General features: G+C 47.5%; 2 protein-coding genes across 2 annotated transcripts in view; both read right to left on the bottom strand.

Annotated features, from left to right (window-relative positions):
- Window positions 1-4627: 4627 nt before the first annotated feature.
- LOC114056958 lies at window positions 4628-7044 on the bottom strand. The gene has a single exon (XM_027882642.1). It carries the CDS (start codon window positions 6809-6811, stop codon window positions 4646-4648), a length of 2166 nt encoding a protein of 721 aa, XP_027738443.1. The 5' UTR covers window positions 6812-7044; the 3' UTR covers window positions 4628-4645.
- Window positions 7045-13447: 6403 nt separating this feature from the next.
- LOC114056936 (E3 ubiquitin-protein ligase Topors-like) overlaps window positions 13448-16154 on the bottom strand; it is a 2952-nt gene continuing 245 nt past the window's right edge. The window contains exon 2 of the mRNA XM_027882601.1: window positions 13448-14555. Within this exon, the coding sequence (XP_027738402.1) occupies window positions 13504-14555 (1052 nt within the window). The 3' untranslated portion in view covers window positions 13448-13503. The remainder of the gene's footprint in view (window positions 14556-16154) is intronic.

Below are 16154 nucleotides of genomic sequence, written 5' to 3'. Positions count from 1 at the left end.
TGAAAGTAAGAGGGCATCCTTCCTATCCACTGGCATTCCTTTTGCTTTTTTTCATCAGTACAATCATACCCATAGTATTCATATCAGCAGGGTAAGCAGCAGTTAAGTCTGCCACTCCGGGATCTTTGTAAGTAAATGTTTCAAACTTTAACCTGTAGCAATAGCGTTAGCATAGTAATGGGAAATTACCATGGGAAAAAAACAAAACAAATACAAAAGGCTGTCCTCACATCACACAAGTCTCCCCCTTCACTGATGCTAAACAGATTTCAAAATTTCTGCCAGTGTTAACCTCTATTCAACACCATTAATTCAAGACTTACACATTCTTTTCTTACATAACTACCATCAGTATTATGTTTTGTAGATCTGTGCATATCTTCCAGTTACAGGTACTTGTGCCCAGAGCTCAACAGTACATGAAAACCCAATGAGAATGCACAGAATATATGAAAGTTCCTCTCAGATAAAGCTTGAAAGGGTATACCCCCAACTTATTAATGCAGATACAAAAGATTTAACAGTATTTAAATGTATGCTTCAGACAAAATTTATGGCATAAGGAACTCTACAGTTATTTGTAAGTTTATAAACATTTTTGCACAGACTAGTGTGGTGGGTTGACCTTGGCTGACAATTTCACTCTCACTTAAATATTTTAGTTTCTGAAAACCAAAGATTTTATCCAGATCACACACTGAACAAACAGACCTATGCCTAGGTCAGACAATGCCTAGGTCTCAATGGAAGAGAAAGCTATACAAGGGTTAAAAAACAAGATCATAGTTAAAACGTTGTAATTCTATGTAGATTAGAACTGAAAAAAGTTTTAAGAGCCAAACTATAAAATAATAAGGCTACAAGTGAGCGAAGACGTCATATTACACTTGTACACTAAAGATGTTCCTGTATTATTTTCCCTAATTTAATAAAAACCAAGATGTTCTTAAAGAAAGTAAATGTTAAGTTTACCTTCCAAAATATCTTTATTATTGGCTTCCCAACATCTTGGATAAAATAAATCTGATCCGAGAAAAACAATCACCAGTATCAGATTGGGCAGATTGCAATGCACATGGAACTAAAGACACTGGAAAATAAATAAATTGTACGTTTAGTTAAGTGGTCCTGTTTATGTTTGCATTATTTTGGATACTGAGTTTATATATATTTGAAATGTTTGTTACATTTGCATTTTTTATTTACTTATCCAAATTTACAGACTGCCTCCAAAAAATAACAAATCCCTACTATGCCTCAGCTATGTATTTATTACACAGTTACTATTACATGTCCTGAAAAATTAGTTAATCCAGATAGTAAAGCCTTATTTAAGGCATAAAGCTTTTTACTACAAGTAATTAAAACAGCAAAGGGGGCCCAAGATGTCTGAACAGTGTTTTGTGGATTACATACCATACACAGTAATCACCTCTAATGGATTGCCTCATCTTACACAATTTTTTAAATGCACTGCAAACTTTGGATTTGTTTATTTTAGCTGGGAAAAGCTTCAAAGCCTTTAGAGTATGTTGATAACAATTTAAAGGAATCGGTAAGGAATGAGGATCTAGTTAATACACTCTGCGGGATTTCCAAAAGGCTTCTCACCAAGTCTCCTAAAAGCTTTTTAAAAAACCCTTAAGCCTTAAAAGGAGTCTTAAGCCTAAAAGAACGACTTAAGAGCAAAGTCCTATAAATAATTAACAGATAGGAAATGGGAGAGGGGAATATGAGTTAATGGTTAACTCCTGCAATGGAGGAAAGTTGCCACTATAGTTCTGCAGAGATCAGTGCTAGGACCTGGCCAATCTAGTGCATTCCTAAATGTAATCCTGTGGAAAAGAAAGGGTAACCGTGAGAAGAAAGAGACGAGCAACCTTGCTGATGATTCTAAGTTAGACAGGCTAGTACGAATGTGGTCTGTCAGACAAATTGTGCCAGGACTTTATGGGACTGAATGACAAAATAACAACATGAAGGAATTAAACATACACAAATACTTGAAATCCATGAAGTTAAAAAAAAAAAAAAAAAAAAAAAAAAAAAAAAAAAAAAAAAAAAAAAAAAAAAAAAAAAAAAAAAAAAAAAAAAAAAAAAAAAAAAAAAAAAAAAAAAAAAAAAAAAAAAAAAAAAAAAAAAAAAAAAAAAAAAAAAAAAAAAAAAAAAAAAAAAAAAAAAAAAAAAGAGAGAGAGAGAGAAGGATTTTGAATGCTACAATGTGAGGACCCTGATTCATGTGTTTATTAAGCATCACATATGTCTCATTTCTTGTGGGACAGATACCTATTTCATTCTTTAAGTTACTTTAGTTTTGAAAATGTTCTTGCTGTTGTTTCTAACTGTCTCAGTCAACACAGGCAGGCACCCAGAACAACCACAAACTCTCAGTTAGAACAAGAAGAATAAATTTATTGGCATTGACTTTCTAACCAGGGGATCCCCAAAGCAGCAGAAGCACACAAGCGGAGATGACCCCTGCAGGAGGATCACTGGCCTGCTGCTCACAGAGGCTTATCAAGAGTTATTCCCACTGCAAGGTTGCTTGAGTGATTTACAGTCCTCCTCAACAGCCTTTCAATTTTTAATCTGTTCCTCCCAACACAAATCCAACAGGACAGCTTGAATCTTGGCTACATGACTAAAAGTATATTTAGGTACCACTATACATGTATACCACGTGTGGGTTTTTAGTTAGGCAAATTAACATTTTGTGTTACAAAAATGTATCATTATGCTAACTGATTAAAAAACAAACAAACAAACAAACCCAACAACAAACAACTACCCCACAACTAAGTGCAAGAGGTACATTCACTGGGTTTGCTAATGTAGCATGGTAAGGCAATAGCTCCATCTAAAGACACTCTGGCTGTAAAAAGCAGCTTGAAAAGAGATTTTGCAACAAGACAATTCTCTTGATACCATAAGGGGGGGCCAAAACACCAAAACAGGAGTGAAAAACCTGCCAAACCATAATTAATATATATATTCTGTTCAGTGAAAAGCACCAAGATGTTTTTTAATGATAGCTACTCATAAGATGCTGAAGAATGAATCCAGAAAAGAGATACGCAGTTGTAGTTAATATATACAGATCATAAATATGATGAATCCCCTCATTTTTGCCTTCACTAGATATTAAAGGCTTCTAAAAATTTTTATCCTTTGATTATAGATTTCACACCAATGCAGACCAACGTACTTTTTTTCTACACTCTAAGAAAGCATTTATTCAAATGTAAAAAAGGGACAAAAACTTTGGTATCTCATGAATGAGCTATTTTTGATAAACGCTTAAAAACTGTTAAACTTGCATGACAATTCAGTGTAGTTTAAACTGCACAAGCTTAAACTTACCCTTAGGAATATTTTGCAGTATTTTGACACTATTTTTTTCTGCATGAACTTGGGATTAAGACTCTCCCAAAAGTATGGAGAGAGACTAACTTGGACACAGAGAGCAGGATTTGTCAGAGGCCTCCAATTTATTTTTCCATTAAAGGAAAACCACAGATGTACCTCTTCAACCGAGTATTTTTTTAGAAGTAGCTTAGAGTGAAACATTTGACAAGTTTAGCATTGAATGGAAATCTCATCTGCACTGTTTTCTTCTCTTAGAAATCTATGTGTAATATCTCCCTCAAAGCATCAAGCATTTACCTTTTCTTTGATAAGGAATGCCTAGGGCTCACATAAAGGCCAGGACCCCATTCCTGTGTGGCAGTGGGCAAAAAACCCTGAGCAGACTGGTAGGCACTGATCTCTCCTCTCTGGTGACCAGTGACATGATCTTAGGGAACAGCATGAAGCTGTATCAGGGAAGGTTTAGGTTGGGTGCTAGGAAAAGGTTCTTCACCCAGAGGGTGGTTAGGCACTGGAACAGCTGAAGACAACCTTCTCACTGCTCTGGGAAGATCAGGATCCATCCCCACGTGGAATATGCTGTCCCATCAATTGTTCTCTTCAGTGAGAAAGAGAGGAAAGAGAGTGGGAAGAGAAAGTGGAAAAGAGAGAGAGTAAAGGAAGGAGGGAGGGAGTAATCAGTCCATAAGCCAGATACTTCCTGACTTCGAGGGTCAGCCAAGGGCTCAAATAAGGAGTATCTTCCATGTAGCACATTTCTTCATGCAAGTGTAGCTCTTCAAGGAGCATCAAAGCCACATTTTCTTTTGCCAGAGCTAATCTCCTCTGAGTGCTGTGACCAGCCACAGTGCTCTGGTTATCCCTACAAAGTGGTGTTTGGATTTAGAGAAGCTGTGCTCTGAAGCCCCTGTACCCTGGAAGGGCCATTGTCCTTTCAATGACATGGCCTGTCATGACTGGCTGGGGCAGGAGCTGTCCCTTGTGTTCCCTTGGCCACAGAGGAAGGCACTGCAGGGAGCAGCGTGTTAATTCCATCTGTACACAGCCACCATCAGCCTTTGTTTGTCACATTCTCCTTTGTAAAATGCACTGCTCCTTTTTTATTCAGAACCTCTTCCCTTGTCGTGGCTGCACCAGGATTTCCTGCAGGAGGAGGTATTGCCGACAGGGCCCTGGGGCTCCACAGAGCCTTGGACTGTGGAGGGTCATGAGGTCAGGGACAGGCCCCAAGATAAGGGGGAGAAAGCAGCACCAGTGACTGTTTCAGGGAAATAGCAATTTATTTCCTTTCTCTTGAATAAATACTTGCTGGAGTCCTGCTAGTGCTGCTGCCAGAGCAGCTTCTTGCGTGGCTATAGGAGTCCTGGTGGACAAGGGCCCTTCTTTTCCTGGGGTGCTGGGGCCTCCTGTGTGAGCAGACCCTGCCTTGGCTGGAAGCAGAGGCTCTGCAGTTGCTGCCCTGGGCAGAAGAACCTGCTGCCTCTGCCTCCCCCAGCTCCTCATATGGCTGCACTTGCTCTGCACACAAGGACGCAGAGAGGGGACCGCCAGTATTGCTGCAGAAGGTGGCTTGTGAAGTGCTGGGTTGGTTCTTCATATCAGAGCCAGCAAGGCTGCTTGCAGGAGCCGTAGAGGAGGAAGGATTGTCCCCCCAGGAGCTGGGGGAGCTGGCTGCAGGGTTCTTGCCCTTTTCCCTACCAGTGTGGGATCTCAGTAGTCTCTGGGCCTCTGTGCTGCACCTGTACATGATGACACTGACAAGGCCATAAACCAGCGGTGCTGTATATCCTTCAAGGACAGGCTGTAGCCTCTGGAGCAAAACCTTCCCATCCAGACCACAGAGGCACAGGACCTGCAGGATGCAGCCTTCTGCATTCTTTACCAGCCACCATTGGGACCCATATATTGCTTCCAGTCTTTGACACAGCCAGGGCAGCACAGGGTCCAGAAGATGCTTTTGTTCTTGGAAGAGTTCTGCCCAGACCTCAGGCAGGAGGCCACTCACAGCCTCTGGCCGTACAGCCCTCTGCTGAGCTGGGGACAGTGTCCCATTTGGAGAAGATAGTGGGAATGGCACAGGGCCATGGGGGCTGTTTTCGGCCGTGGGGCTGGGAGCTTTTCCCGCCTGGCTGGGGACCTCTGGCAATTCTCTGGAGGGTGTGACAAGACACTGTAGATAGTCATCTTCTTCACGCACAGAAAACCTGACAATCAGTATTGTTCTGCTGCAGACTGGGCACACTGGTTTCCTGTCTGTCCAATGCATGATACAGCCCAAGCAGAACTGGTGGCCACAGGGCATCGCATAAGCGGCATCCTCGTGACCATCATGGCAGATGGGGCAGCTCCACTCTGTCTCTGTGGACCTGTCTGTACTCCATGGAGAGTCCTGGGGACTGGAGGCCTTACTTTCTGAGAGGTGCCGGGGCCTGCTGGGTGAGTGTTCCCATTCCTGACAAGAAGCAGCAGGATTGCAGCTGCTGTCCTGGGAAGAGGAACTTTCCCCCACTGCCTCCCCCTGCTCCTTCTGGGGCTGCACCTGCTCTGTTGGGATGGGCACGGATGGGTGGATGATGTGGAGGGCACAGAGGGCAGCTTCTGTCGTGCTAAGCTGGTCCTCCGTGTCAGAGCCTGCAGGGCTGCTGGCAGGGGTTGGGTGCCCAGTGCAAGTCCCTCCTTGGGAGCTGGTGGAGTAGGAACTGGCCTCAGGGCTGTAGTCCTCCTCCTCAGCAGCATGGGAGTGCAGCAGCCTCTGGGCCTCCTTGCTGCATTGGCCCTCAATGATGCTGAGGACGCCATCAACCAGCTGTTCAGTGCATTGCTCAAGGAGAGGCTGCAGCTTCTGGAGCATGACCTCCTTATCTGGACCCCAGAGGCACAGGGTGTACAAGATGCTGTTCTCTGCTCTCACTGCCAGCCACCATCGGGACCCAAATATTGCCCCCAGCCTCTGGCGCAGCCCGGGCAGCACAGGGTCAAGGAGGTGCTCTTTTTTTTTGAAAAGTTGTGCCCAGACCTTGGGCAGGAGGCCACCCACAGCCTCAGTCCCTGCAGCCCCCTGCTCAGCTGGGGAGAGTGTCCACTGTGGAGAAGATGGAGGGGACCCTGCAGGGCGATGGCAGCTGTTTCCATCCAGGAGGCCAAGAGCTCCTTCTGCTTGGCTGCTGCCCTCTGGTGATTCCCCAGGGAGTGTGATGACACACTCCAGATACTTTTGTTCCTGCAGAGAAAACCTGACAGACTCTATCAGTCTTCTGCACAGTGGACACTCTGGTTTCTTCTCGGCCCAGCGCAGGATGCAGCCCATGCAGAATTTGTGGCCACAGGGTATCACGTAAGAGACACCCTCTTGCTCGTCATGGCAGATGGGACAGCTCCACTCTGTCCCCGTGGCCCTGCCTGTTCTCCTTGGCAATTCAAGGAGTCCTGAGAAGCTGCTCCCCATGGCTGACACTACTGAAGGCTTTCACACACTGCAACAAAATGGAGAAAACATGGTCCCTTGCTGTCCCAGGGAGCCCCTGCAGGGCTGGAGAAACACTGGCAATGGCTCTGCGACTGGCACTGGGAGCTGATGATGGCAGGCCCCAGCACAACCCCTGGCACCAGGAGAAGCCTCTCTCAGCCCTGCAGATCTTGCAGACATGCTTGGCAGAAGTTCAGACCCCAGCAGATGGAATCAGGTTCTGCCTGTACCTAAACTAAAGCAGTGATGGGTGTGAAGTCACATTCTACCCCTGGTGACATCACAGTCCACTGCCAGGTGACAGTACCTGGTGACATCACAATGGGACATCCAGCCCTGGGGCACTCCCACCAACATGGCATGTCAGAGGTCACCTTCTGTGTGTGTTCTGGCTGACCCTCAAACATACTCCAAAACTCATCTCTGCAGTGATATTGACCTTTGTTACACTTGTTTTTACATTAACACATAGGTCTTTTTCCCCACCCTGATTAAATGAACTCTAATTGGTCTTCAGGTTGCACTGCACATCATTAAACAAACAAACAAACAAACAAAATATTTGGCATTCCCTTCAGATGGGAATGTAATTCTTTAGATATGGTATTTTCCTGCTGACAGGTGATCCTGACAGCAGTAGGGTCCATGCTTGCAAGTACTTTCACATCTAACTAATCCATTTACTGAAATCTTAGCACAGTCGTAGTAGGATTTGGTTAAGTGCCACAAATCTTTATAGGAGTTTTTCAAGCAATGGTCCAGTTCTCAAACTGAATTGCAAATTACTGTAGTGTTCACCAGAGAAAACTTCTGCAGCAAACTTGACATCACTCTCTTCATTTTAAAAGCAAACTAAACAAAGGCTTATGATCAATTGTGTGCTCTGTGGGAGAACACCATCAAAAAGGCTGCCTGGACCAGGCAGGGCTAGGGAAACAGTTGATGGCTCCGGAACAGGCTTCAGTAAAGCCTTCTTGCCTTTTCACCCACAAAGTTGTAGATTTGGCTTTCTCCTTGTGCCTTGCCACAAGTGGCCAATTTGGTACTTCCTTGCCTGCAGGCCTGAGGAAACAGAGCATGGCCATTTTTCCAGCTTGATTCCACAGGGCACTGTCTGACAGTCTTACAGTGGGGAATTCTTCTGTTTGATTGCCTACCTGAAGCTGGCTTTAAGAGTGTTGTTTTCTTTCCCCTGCTAATCCTTGGTCTCTGTACTCAGCTGACCCCTGGGCAGAGTAAATGGAGCTCAGGGGTCAGGACTACTAACTGGATGGCCTCAGTTTTCACCTGCAAACCACACGGCCCCAAAGTGGATATCTGGTCCCTTGGCATCATGGGCATAGAGATGGTGGAAGGACATCCTCCTTACTGGATGGAAACCTCTGTCACAGTAAGGTGCAACTCCTCTCAGACACCAGTGTCTTTCTCATCTGCCCCACACTGTGTCTGCCAGGAGAGAAAAATTGCAGTGCCGTCATCTTGAACAAGTTCCACCAAGCTTCCCTGCTCAAACTGGAGCACATCAGCATCCACTGTAGCTTTGGTTCCATTTGTGGGAGAAGCTCGGAACAGAAGTGCCATGCAGACAGCCGTGCCATCCCGGCCTTCAACAGCGCTGGACATTTCTGTTCTGCTTTTTGAGCTCTGAGCTCTGTCTCTGAAGGCCAGGCAGTTTGCAGGGCAACTTCACCAATGCAATAATTACCTTTGAAAAGCAGGTTGGATGTCCCCAGTTTGAATTTAAGAAGCCCCACAGCATACGAAAAGTGAAAGAGCTCCATTTGCCCCAGCATTCCTGTTTTGCAGTCAGGTGAATGGGACTGGCATCCAATGTCTGTGATTGAGCTCAGTGCTGTATCCCTTTGCTGCAGGACCAGGAAGATCTCTCCAACTCCACAAGGTTTCTAAAACTGTTGTACATAGAAAGGAACCAGGTAGAGCTTGGGGTGTCCTTTTCCTCCGGCTCAAGAGCTGATAAGCACTGGAAAGACTCTGAAGCTGCAGAACCCTAGGCAACAGTCGGTTTGCTTGAGAGACTCTCTGAACTGCTGCCTGAAGACAGACAAGGACAGGCGATGGTCTGCCAAGGAACTTCTGGAGATAAAATGTCAAGCGGCTGCAGGGTGCAAATACCAGGGCTTTCTCATCTGAGGCTGAAGTCCGAGGCATCAGATGGGCCTCCCTCCTATTACTCCCCAGACTTGGTGCTTTTGAAATGAAACATCCCTAGAATTGTAGGCTGGTTTGGCTTGGAAGGCACCTTTCAAGGTGACCTAGGTCAGGAGCCCCGCAGTGAGCAGGGACGTGGCCAAGTAGATCAGGTTGCTCAGAGCCCTGTCCTACCTGACCTGCAATGCTCCCAGGGATAGGTCAGCTACCAGCTCTCTGGGCAACCTGGGCCAGTGTTTCCCCACTCTCTTTGTAAGAACTTTCTTCCTACAACCTAATCTGAATCTGCCCTCTTTTTGTGGAAACCCATCTCCCCTTGCCCTACTGCAACTGGCCCAGAGAAAAAACATGCCAAGTTGTTGTGCCAGAGAGGAAGCTGCAGATCAGGCCTTTGGCTGTCCCTGCTGAGAAGGAAGGTGCCAGCCCAGCTTGGGAGGGGCAGGCGATGGAAAGGTCGACAGTGCTCTCCCTGTAAGCCAAAGCTCAGGTCCCTCTGCACTCAGCCACTTGTGTCAGTGGTTTGCAGAACATGGGCCCAAAATCCTTCTGGGGTCAACATTTCTTGGAGGGTTTAGAGTTTCCTGAGGAATGCCTCACATTTCTCAAATAGCTGAGGTCTTTAGGGAAGAGGAAACTCAGTGAGAATTTCAAGTTTCCTGCTTGAGCCTGTAAGGAACTGGCTTTGGGAAGTCAAGCTTCTTTTTCCTTTGAGCAGCATCAGTTTGTAGCATTGGCTGCGCTGACCTCCAGCCTGACACCTCTGATCACTGCACAGCAGCAGCTTACGGCAGACAGGAGATTTTAGGTCTTCAAGATAGCTTTGTTGTTGATATTGTTTGTTATTTGCAGTTTGCTGTTTGTTGTGAGTAGGAGTTAAAAATTCTCTAAAACCTTAACTCCGCTGGAAGATTCCCTTCTTTCTCATGCTATGAAAAGCTCTACCTCTGCTTCTGAACTGTCAGTTGTTTCTTAAAGATGGAAAGCCCCATTTATGGGGCTTTTGATATGGATTGGACCTGGGAAAGGGTGCCCTTCCTTCATCAAATCCAAACCACAACATCCTGTGGAGATACGGCCTTTCAGCTCTGAATACAGAGTGTTTGGGCTCTTGACCATTGGATTTGTCTCCCCAGTTGCAGTCTCTTGGCCTACATGAGAGGTTTACTCATCTGAAAAGAGCAGAAAGGTCAGTGTACATGCTCTGAAAGGGCTCATCTGATGCACAGCTGTCAAGAGCACGGTGTGGGTAGAGCAGGCCTAGCCTTGCGTGGTGCTGAGCCTCAGCACAGCCCTGGCAGAGCAGAGAGGGGGGGTCTGGGAGGCATCCACTGAGTGGGGGGACCCTGAGCCTGCGCAGGAGTAGAGAAGGGCAAAACGGGGCAGAACGGTGCTGCCACTGCTAAGGAGGCCTGCTCTGCTCCTGCTTGTCCTGTAGCTCCAGGGAGAGGTTGGGAGTGTCTGCACCACTCTGGGCAGACACTGGGCAGGGAATAGGGCTGCTCCACAGGCTCATGTGCAGCTGAATGTCCTTTGGGGATGTGAGTTCTACCATGGGAGCGGTGGCGGACACGAGGGAGGGACAACTTGTGCAGTTTAGACCTGTGGGAGCCACGGCCTCTCTAAGCCTTGCACACACCACAACTGATGCAGCTGCCCAGAGAGAGCTCAGGTGATATCACACTGCCATGCCTACATGGCGCAGCAGACATGTCTCCTCTGTGCCTGCCTCGGCTTCGCAGCTGTCCGTGGACCAGTTCTAGTAAAACACAGTTCATTTGTTTTAATTTACCCACAAGAGAAGGAAAAGAGTAACAGAAGAAAACAGATTGAAAGGGGTAAAGAAAGAAAGAAGAAAGAGAGAAGGAGAGAGAGGAAACAAAAAAATGGTTACTCACATGATTTGATGATTCACATGGTGCCAGCTGGAGAGAGAGAAGAGAGAAGAGAGAGAGGAGGAAAAAAAATGGTTACTGACTCGCATGGTTCAGGCTGCAGGAGAGACCAGAGGGAAGGAGAGAGAGGGACTGCATGGAGTCTCGAGTATTTATAGAGTTCAGTTTTCCCTCCCAGGCAGGTTACCTGGGCAGTGCCTTTCAGGACAGAGTGAGCTGTGCTGTGGCCACAGCCTGTCACAGGCTGCAGGGGTGCAGTGTAGGCAGCTCTGCCTTGACTGACAGCCCAACTTTCAGCACCAGCCTTCAGCTGTGCCGTGTACTCTGCATGGGCTGCAGGCCTTGCCTTCCGACTCTGCCCTGTGCCCTCAGCACAAGCCTTATGTGCAGGCCTTACCACATTCCTGCAGGTCTAGGCCCAGCCCTTCCCTGCATGCACACACATGCTCACAGTGAGTTGGTTCTTACCCATATCAATAATTCCATGAGATTCAGATCCAGGATCTCACAGATGGGACAGCTGGGGCAACCTCGAGCTCAGCACTCAAAAAATGCTCGTTTTCAATTCTCTGAGAAGTACAGAGGGAGCTGAGCAGAACTGCTGCCTTTGACTGCCCTGCCCTTCCTGCCTTTCAGGGCCTTCAAACAGAGAAGAGTTTCCCTGCAGAGAGAAACCAAGCAGTGTGTTACCTCTCCCAGTTCTCGCTCTTTCCAGTCTCTATACCTGATTGGTTTTGTCCCTCTCTCTTGTGCCCCCTTTGTCCCTGTGCTCGGTGGCTGCTGTGGAGATGGCACAGCTAAAGTGCTTGAGACCATCATTTCTCTGCCCTTTGAGCTGCCTCTTCACTACAGCCTTTTCAAACTGGAAGCTTGGTCTGCTCAGGGAGGCTCTCCCTCCGTTTTGTTCATAAGCTCCAGGATCCCGTGGCCCATCATCTGAACTCCGGGCTGGCATTGAGGGCTGCCAAGTGCCTCAGGTTGGTGTGACACTACCACATATGGGAAACAGGGAACAGTGGTAGCTGGTTCTCTCTAAAGGCCAGTCCTTTAGGTGCTGTGTGCTGCCTGTCTCATTTGCCCAGCCCAGCCAAAGACCTGGGGATCAGACACAGGCACTGCTGCTGCTCCCACTGAAGTCAGCAAGGATTTTGTGCTTGGCTCCCATGACAGCAAAACTGGTGACTTCAGGACCAGGTGCTGATAGTGCTCTGAGTCCCAGAGTCAGAGGGTTCCCTCTGCTGCTTGGGTGTGTGGCAGGGAGGGAGCTGTCCCTTGTCATTCTCTGTCAAGGCTGTACGTGTCAGAAGTGGGTCAATACAGGAAATAGGAAGCGTGCAATTGTCTTCCATCTGTGCCTGCTGAGATTTTTGGGCTTGGAGTTTCAGGGGCACCAATGGAATTGCTTTTGGTCCCTTTGGGTGTCTCTGTGTTAAGCAACGCTTCTAAACCCGCCTGTAACACAGCACCAGGGGCTCCAACAGATCAATGATCTTCCTGTGCTCGGGGTCCCAGAGCTGGATGCAGTGTCCCAGGTGGGGTCTCACCAGAGCACAGGGGGCAGAATCACCCCCATCGTCCTGCTGCCCACAATGCTGGGGATGCAGCCCAGGACACAGTTGGCTTTCTGGACTGCAATCAAAACTTTGTTGAACATGATAAAGTTCCCATGGGCACCTTCTTGAGCTTGTCCGGGTCCCTCTGGACAAACGGCATCCTGTTTCTCAGATATGTCAACTGCTCAGCTTGTTGTCACCTGCAAATTTGCTGAGGGTGCGCTCGATCCCATTATGTCCTTGATGAAAGTGTTAAACAGCACTGGTCCCAGGATGGACCCCTAAGGGACATCACCTGTCACTGATATTCGTCATGAAACTAAGACACTGACCACTGCCCTCTGGCTGTGCCTGTCCAACCAATTCCTCATCCACTGAAAAGTCCACCCATTAAATTCATCTTTCTCCCATTTAGAGTAAATGGCATTGTGGAGGGTGCTGGGTTTGGGGTTTTTTTGGTTCGCTGGTTCATTTCAGTTTTGTTGTTTATTCAGTTTTTTGACACACACCTGCAAGATCAACTGTCCATACGGGCAGTGTTTCCAGTATTATCTCTTTCTCCTCTCCCCAGTTTGATGCACCTTTCCCTTTCTTCCTGACCTTTTTTTAAAATGCTCCTTTCTACGTTAATGCATAGATACTTTTCTTCCCACTGATTAAATGAACTCCTATTGGTTGTATCTTCAGGTGGCACCTTTTCTCTGACTGTACATTATCAAACTATATGTTTTTCACTAATGCCTTGGGCAGAAATTGTGTTAGGCACGATTGGATTTTTTTCCCTTTCTCATCACAAATGCCTGATCAGTCTTTCACTCACCATGCCACAGGAAACATCACCTTGATGCTTGTTCAGAAGCTCTTCCATCACCACAGCTGCAGCAGATTTCCTGTGTGAGAAGGTGCTGCTGAAATGGCCCCGGGGGCCCTTGGCTGATGGTGAGGCATGAAGGTCAGGGAAAGGAATCAGAAGGGGGAAAAGGCAACACCCAGAGACTTTGTCAGGGAAATAGCAATTTATTTCCTTTTTCTTGGCTGAAGAGTTCCTGGAGCCCCGCTAGTGCCGCTGGCGGGGTGGCCTCTTGGTAGGCTGGGAGGAATTCTGGAGTCTGGAGGCTCTCCTCTTTCGGCCACGCCGGGGCTTTCCAGGTGAGCGGTTCCTGCCCTGGTCAGGAACAGAGAGGCTGCAGCCCTGACCAGATGGACCAGGCACCACCACCACCCGCCCTGGCTCCTCCTGGGGCTGGTCCTGCTCTGAGCGCATGGACATGGATGGAGGGCAGCTGGGACTCCCTTGAAGGTTGGTCTCTGATGTAGCAGCTTCCTCCTCCACATCAGAACCTGTGGGGCCACTGGCAAGAGTCACCTTCCAGGAGCTAGTGCAGCTGGAGCTGCTGGAGGTGGTGCTGGCATGATAGAAGCACAGCAGCCTCTGGGCCTCCTCACTGCACTGGCTTGAAATGACATCAATGGTGCCATGGATAAGCGATGCTGTGTGCCCGTTGAGGAGAGGTTCCAGCACCTCGACCAAGACCTCTGCATCTGGACCGCAGACGCAGAGGCCATGCAGGATGGAGCCCTCTGCAGCCTCTGCTCGCCACCACTGGTCCTGATAGACTGCTGCCAGCCTCCGGCGCAGCCAGGGCAGCACAGGGTCCAGCAGTTGCTGTCGCCTACGGAAAAGTTCTGCCCAGACCTCAGGCAGGAGGCCACCCATGAACTCTGGCCCTGCAGACCTCTGCTCAGCTGGAGACAGTGTCCCCTGTGGTGAAGACAGAGGGGACACCACAGAGTCATCAGAACTGTTTTCAGCCAGCTGGAAAGGAGCACTCCCTGCTGGGCTACTGTTCTCTCTTGTCTCTTCCAGGGCTGTGATGGCGAACTGTAGATAGTCCCGTTCACTCCGCTCAGAAAACCTGACAATCTCTATAGGTCTGTTGCAGAGCGGGCACCATGGATTTGCTTTTGCCCACCGCAGGATGCAGCCCAGGCAGAACTGGTCACGGCAAGGCAGAGCAGAAGCCACATCATTCCGAGCATTGTGACAGATGGGGCAGCTCCAGTTCATCTTTGTGGCCACGTCTACTTGCTGTAGCAGGTGGGGAAGAGCTGAGGATCAGGAGCTGCTCCCATGTGCAGGTACACTCAGCAGAAGTCCAGGCTTGAAGCTCTGCTGGTGCCCAAATATAAACAGAGAGGGATGTGATGTCACAACCCATCACTCAGTGATGTCATCCTTCTCCACCACCCAGTGATGTCTTAATGGGAGATCTGTCCCTGCATGCCCTTCATGCCTCCACACACACATCTGGGGCTACTGCAGCTCCACTTTCCACTTTCTCTTGTCAGGCATGTCTTCGGTTCATCACTGCTCTTTCATGCCAGTCATCAAGACTGTGTCTCCAGTTTAAATAGCAGTTCATCACAGCATTTCTTGGACATCCATGTGATTTTTTAAATGAGTTTTGATTCCTCATTTTAAGCAAGGTTCATGCTTATGGATCTGCTGATCCACACTCAATTTGATTTCTGCTTTTGTCCCACTAAGCATTTCAACACTCTTATGAAGCCACAGTTGTTTCTGGCATGAAGTTCTGGAGGAAACATGCTTCTGGAAAAGCTGATGTGAGAAGGTAAAGGTGAATAAGAAATTCTCCCTCAGCACCAAGGTCCTTGAAAAAAAACACTGAAAGATTTCCACATCAACCTGCTAAGTTTTAATGCTTTTGACTGTAGAGTTCTCAGTGAATTTGAAGGAAAAAGGGTTAATTGAAGCATCTTGCTGCAGGGGCCCACTGTTCTCCCCCCCCCATTTCTCTACCTTGCTCAAAGGAGATCTTGTTCTGTACCAATTCTGCAGACCTAAAATATTTACAGATACATAGAACAAAGAACCCAGCGCCCATAAATCTCATCCAGAGGAGCCAAGGTGACATCTCAATAGGTGTTATAGGCCCCAAGCCAAGGCTTTCTTGAAGCCTCAGTGAACAGAACACGAAACAATAGAAAGAACGAAAGGTCCCCGAGGTGAAGTGAGGATGAGGATTAAAAAAGCAACCCCCAGGATGAAGGCAAACAGGAACTCCCACCAAAATATTCCTCAAAATGGAAACCACGCCTCAATCTCCGCCCCTAACTCCACCTGTTATGAATATTGTAATTTATGTTGTAATCATTGCCAAACCTGTATAAAATACTCATTCTAACCTAACCAACTCGGAGCCTGTTTTCCCAGCACTAGGTGGCAGGCTGCCCGGCTGTCAATAAATAAATACCTTGCTGCTTTAGACATAAAACCCTGTCTAAACAGGTTTTTATCTGCTTTTTTGGGCATCAATTTGGCGACCTCAGATGGGACTTCTATCCCTCGGCTGTGAAATCCATCAAAGGTCAGGACCCCACTCCAGGCGCGCTAAAGGTAAGCTTTTACCTGTAAAGGGGGGGGCTCCTGTCTTCGTTGGCTTCTCGCAGGGGTGGATAAAATTCCCATGATCAAAGGTATTTATTCTGTATTTATTTTGGTTTTAACTTGCATGCACTGGTAACTGTAATAAGGTGTTCAAACACATGGGCAGGACGCTGCTGTTATCATGTAGAACACGCCATAAGAAGGACGCTTCTTTGGTCTGGTTGGGAGAACTGAGAAATTAGTTTTCCTTCTGTTGGGAGACTATCCCCATAGTTTCCTTCTGGTATCTGGTTTAGCTG

Source organism: Empidonax traillii, unplaced genomic scaffold, assembly GCF_003031625.1.
Source record: "Empidonax traillii isolate 1590-97213 ecotype Southwest subspecies unplaced genomic scaffold, ASM303162v1 scaffold108:size1079785, whole genome shotgun sequence".
Classification (NCBI taxonomy): Eukaryota; Metazoa; Chordata; class Aves; order Passeriformes; family Tyrannidae; genus Empidonax; species Empidonax traillii.
This window is presented reverse-complemented; position numbering and strand designations above follow the sequence as displayed.

Excerpts from the sequence above, each read along its gene's own strand:
- LOC114056958 (XM_027882642.1), bottom strand. The coding sequence starts at position 6,811 with ATGGGGAGCAGCTTCTCAGGACTCCTTGAATTGCCAAGGAGAACAGGC.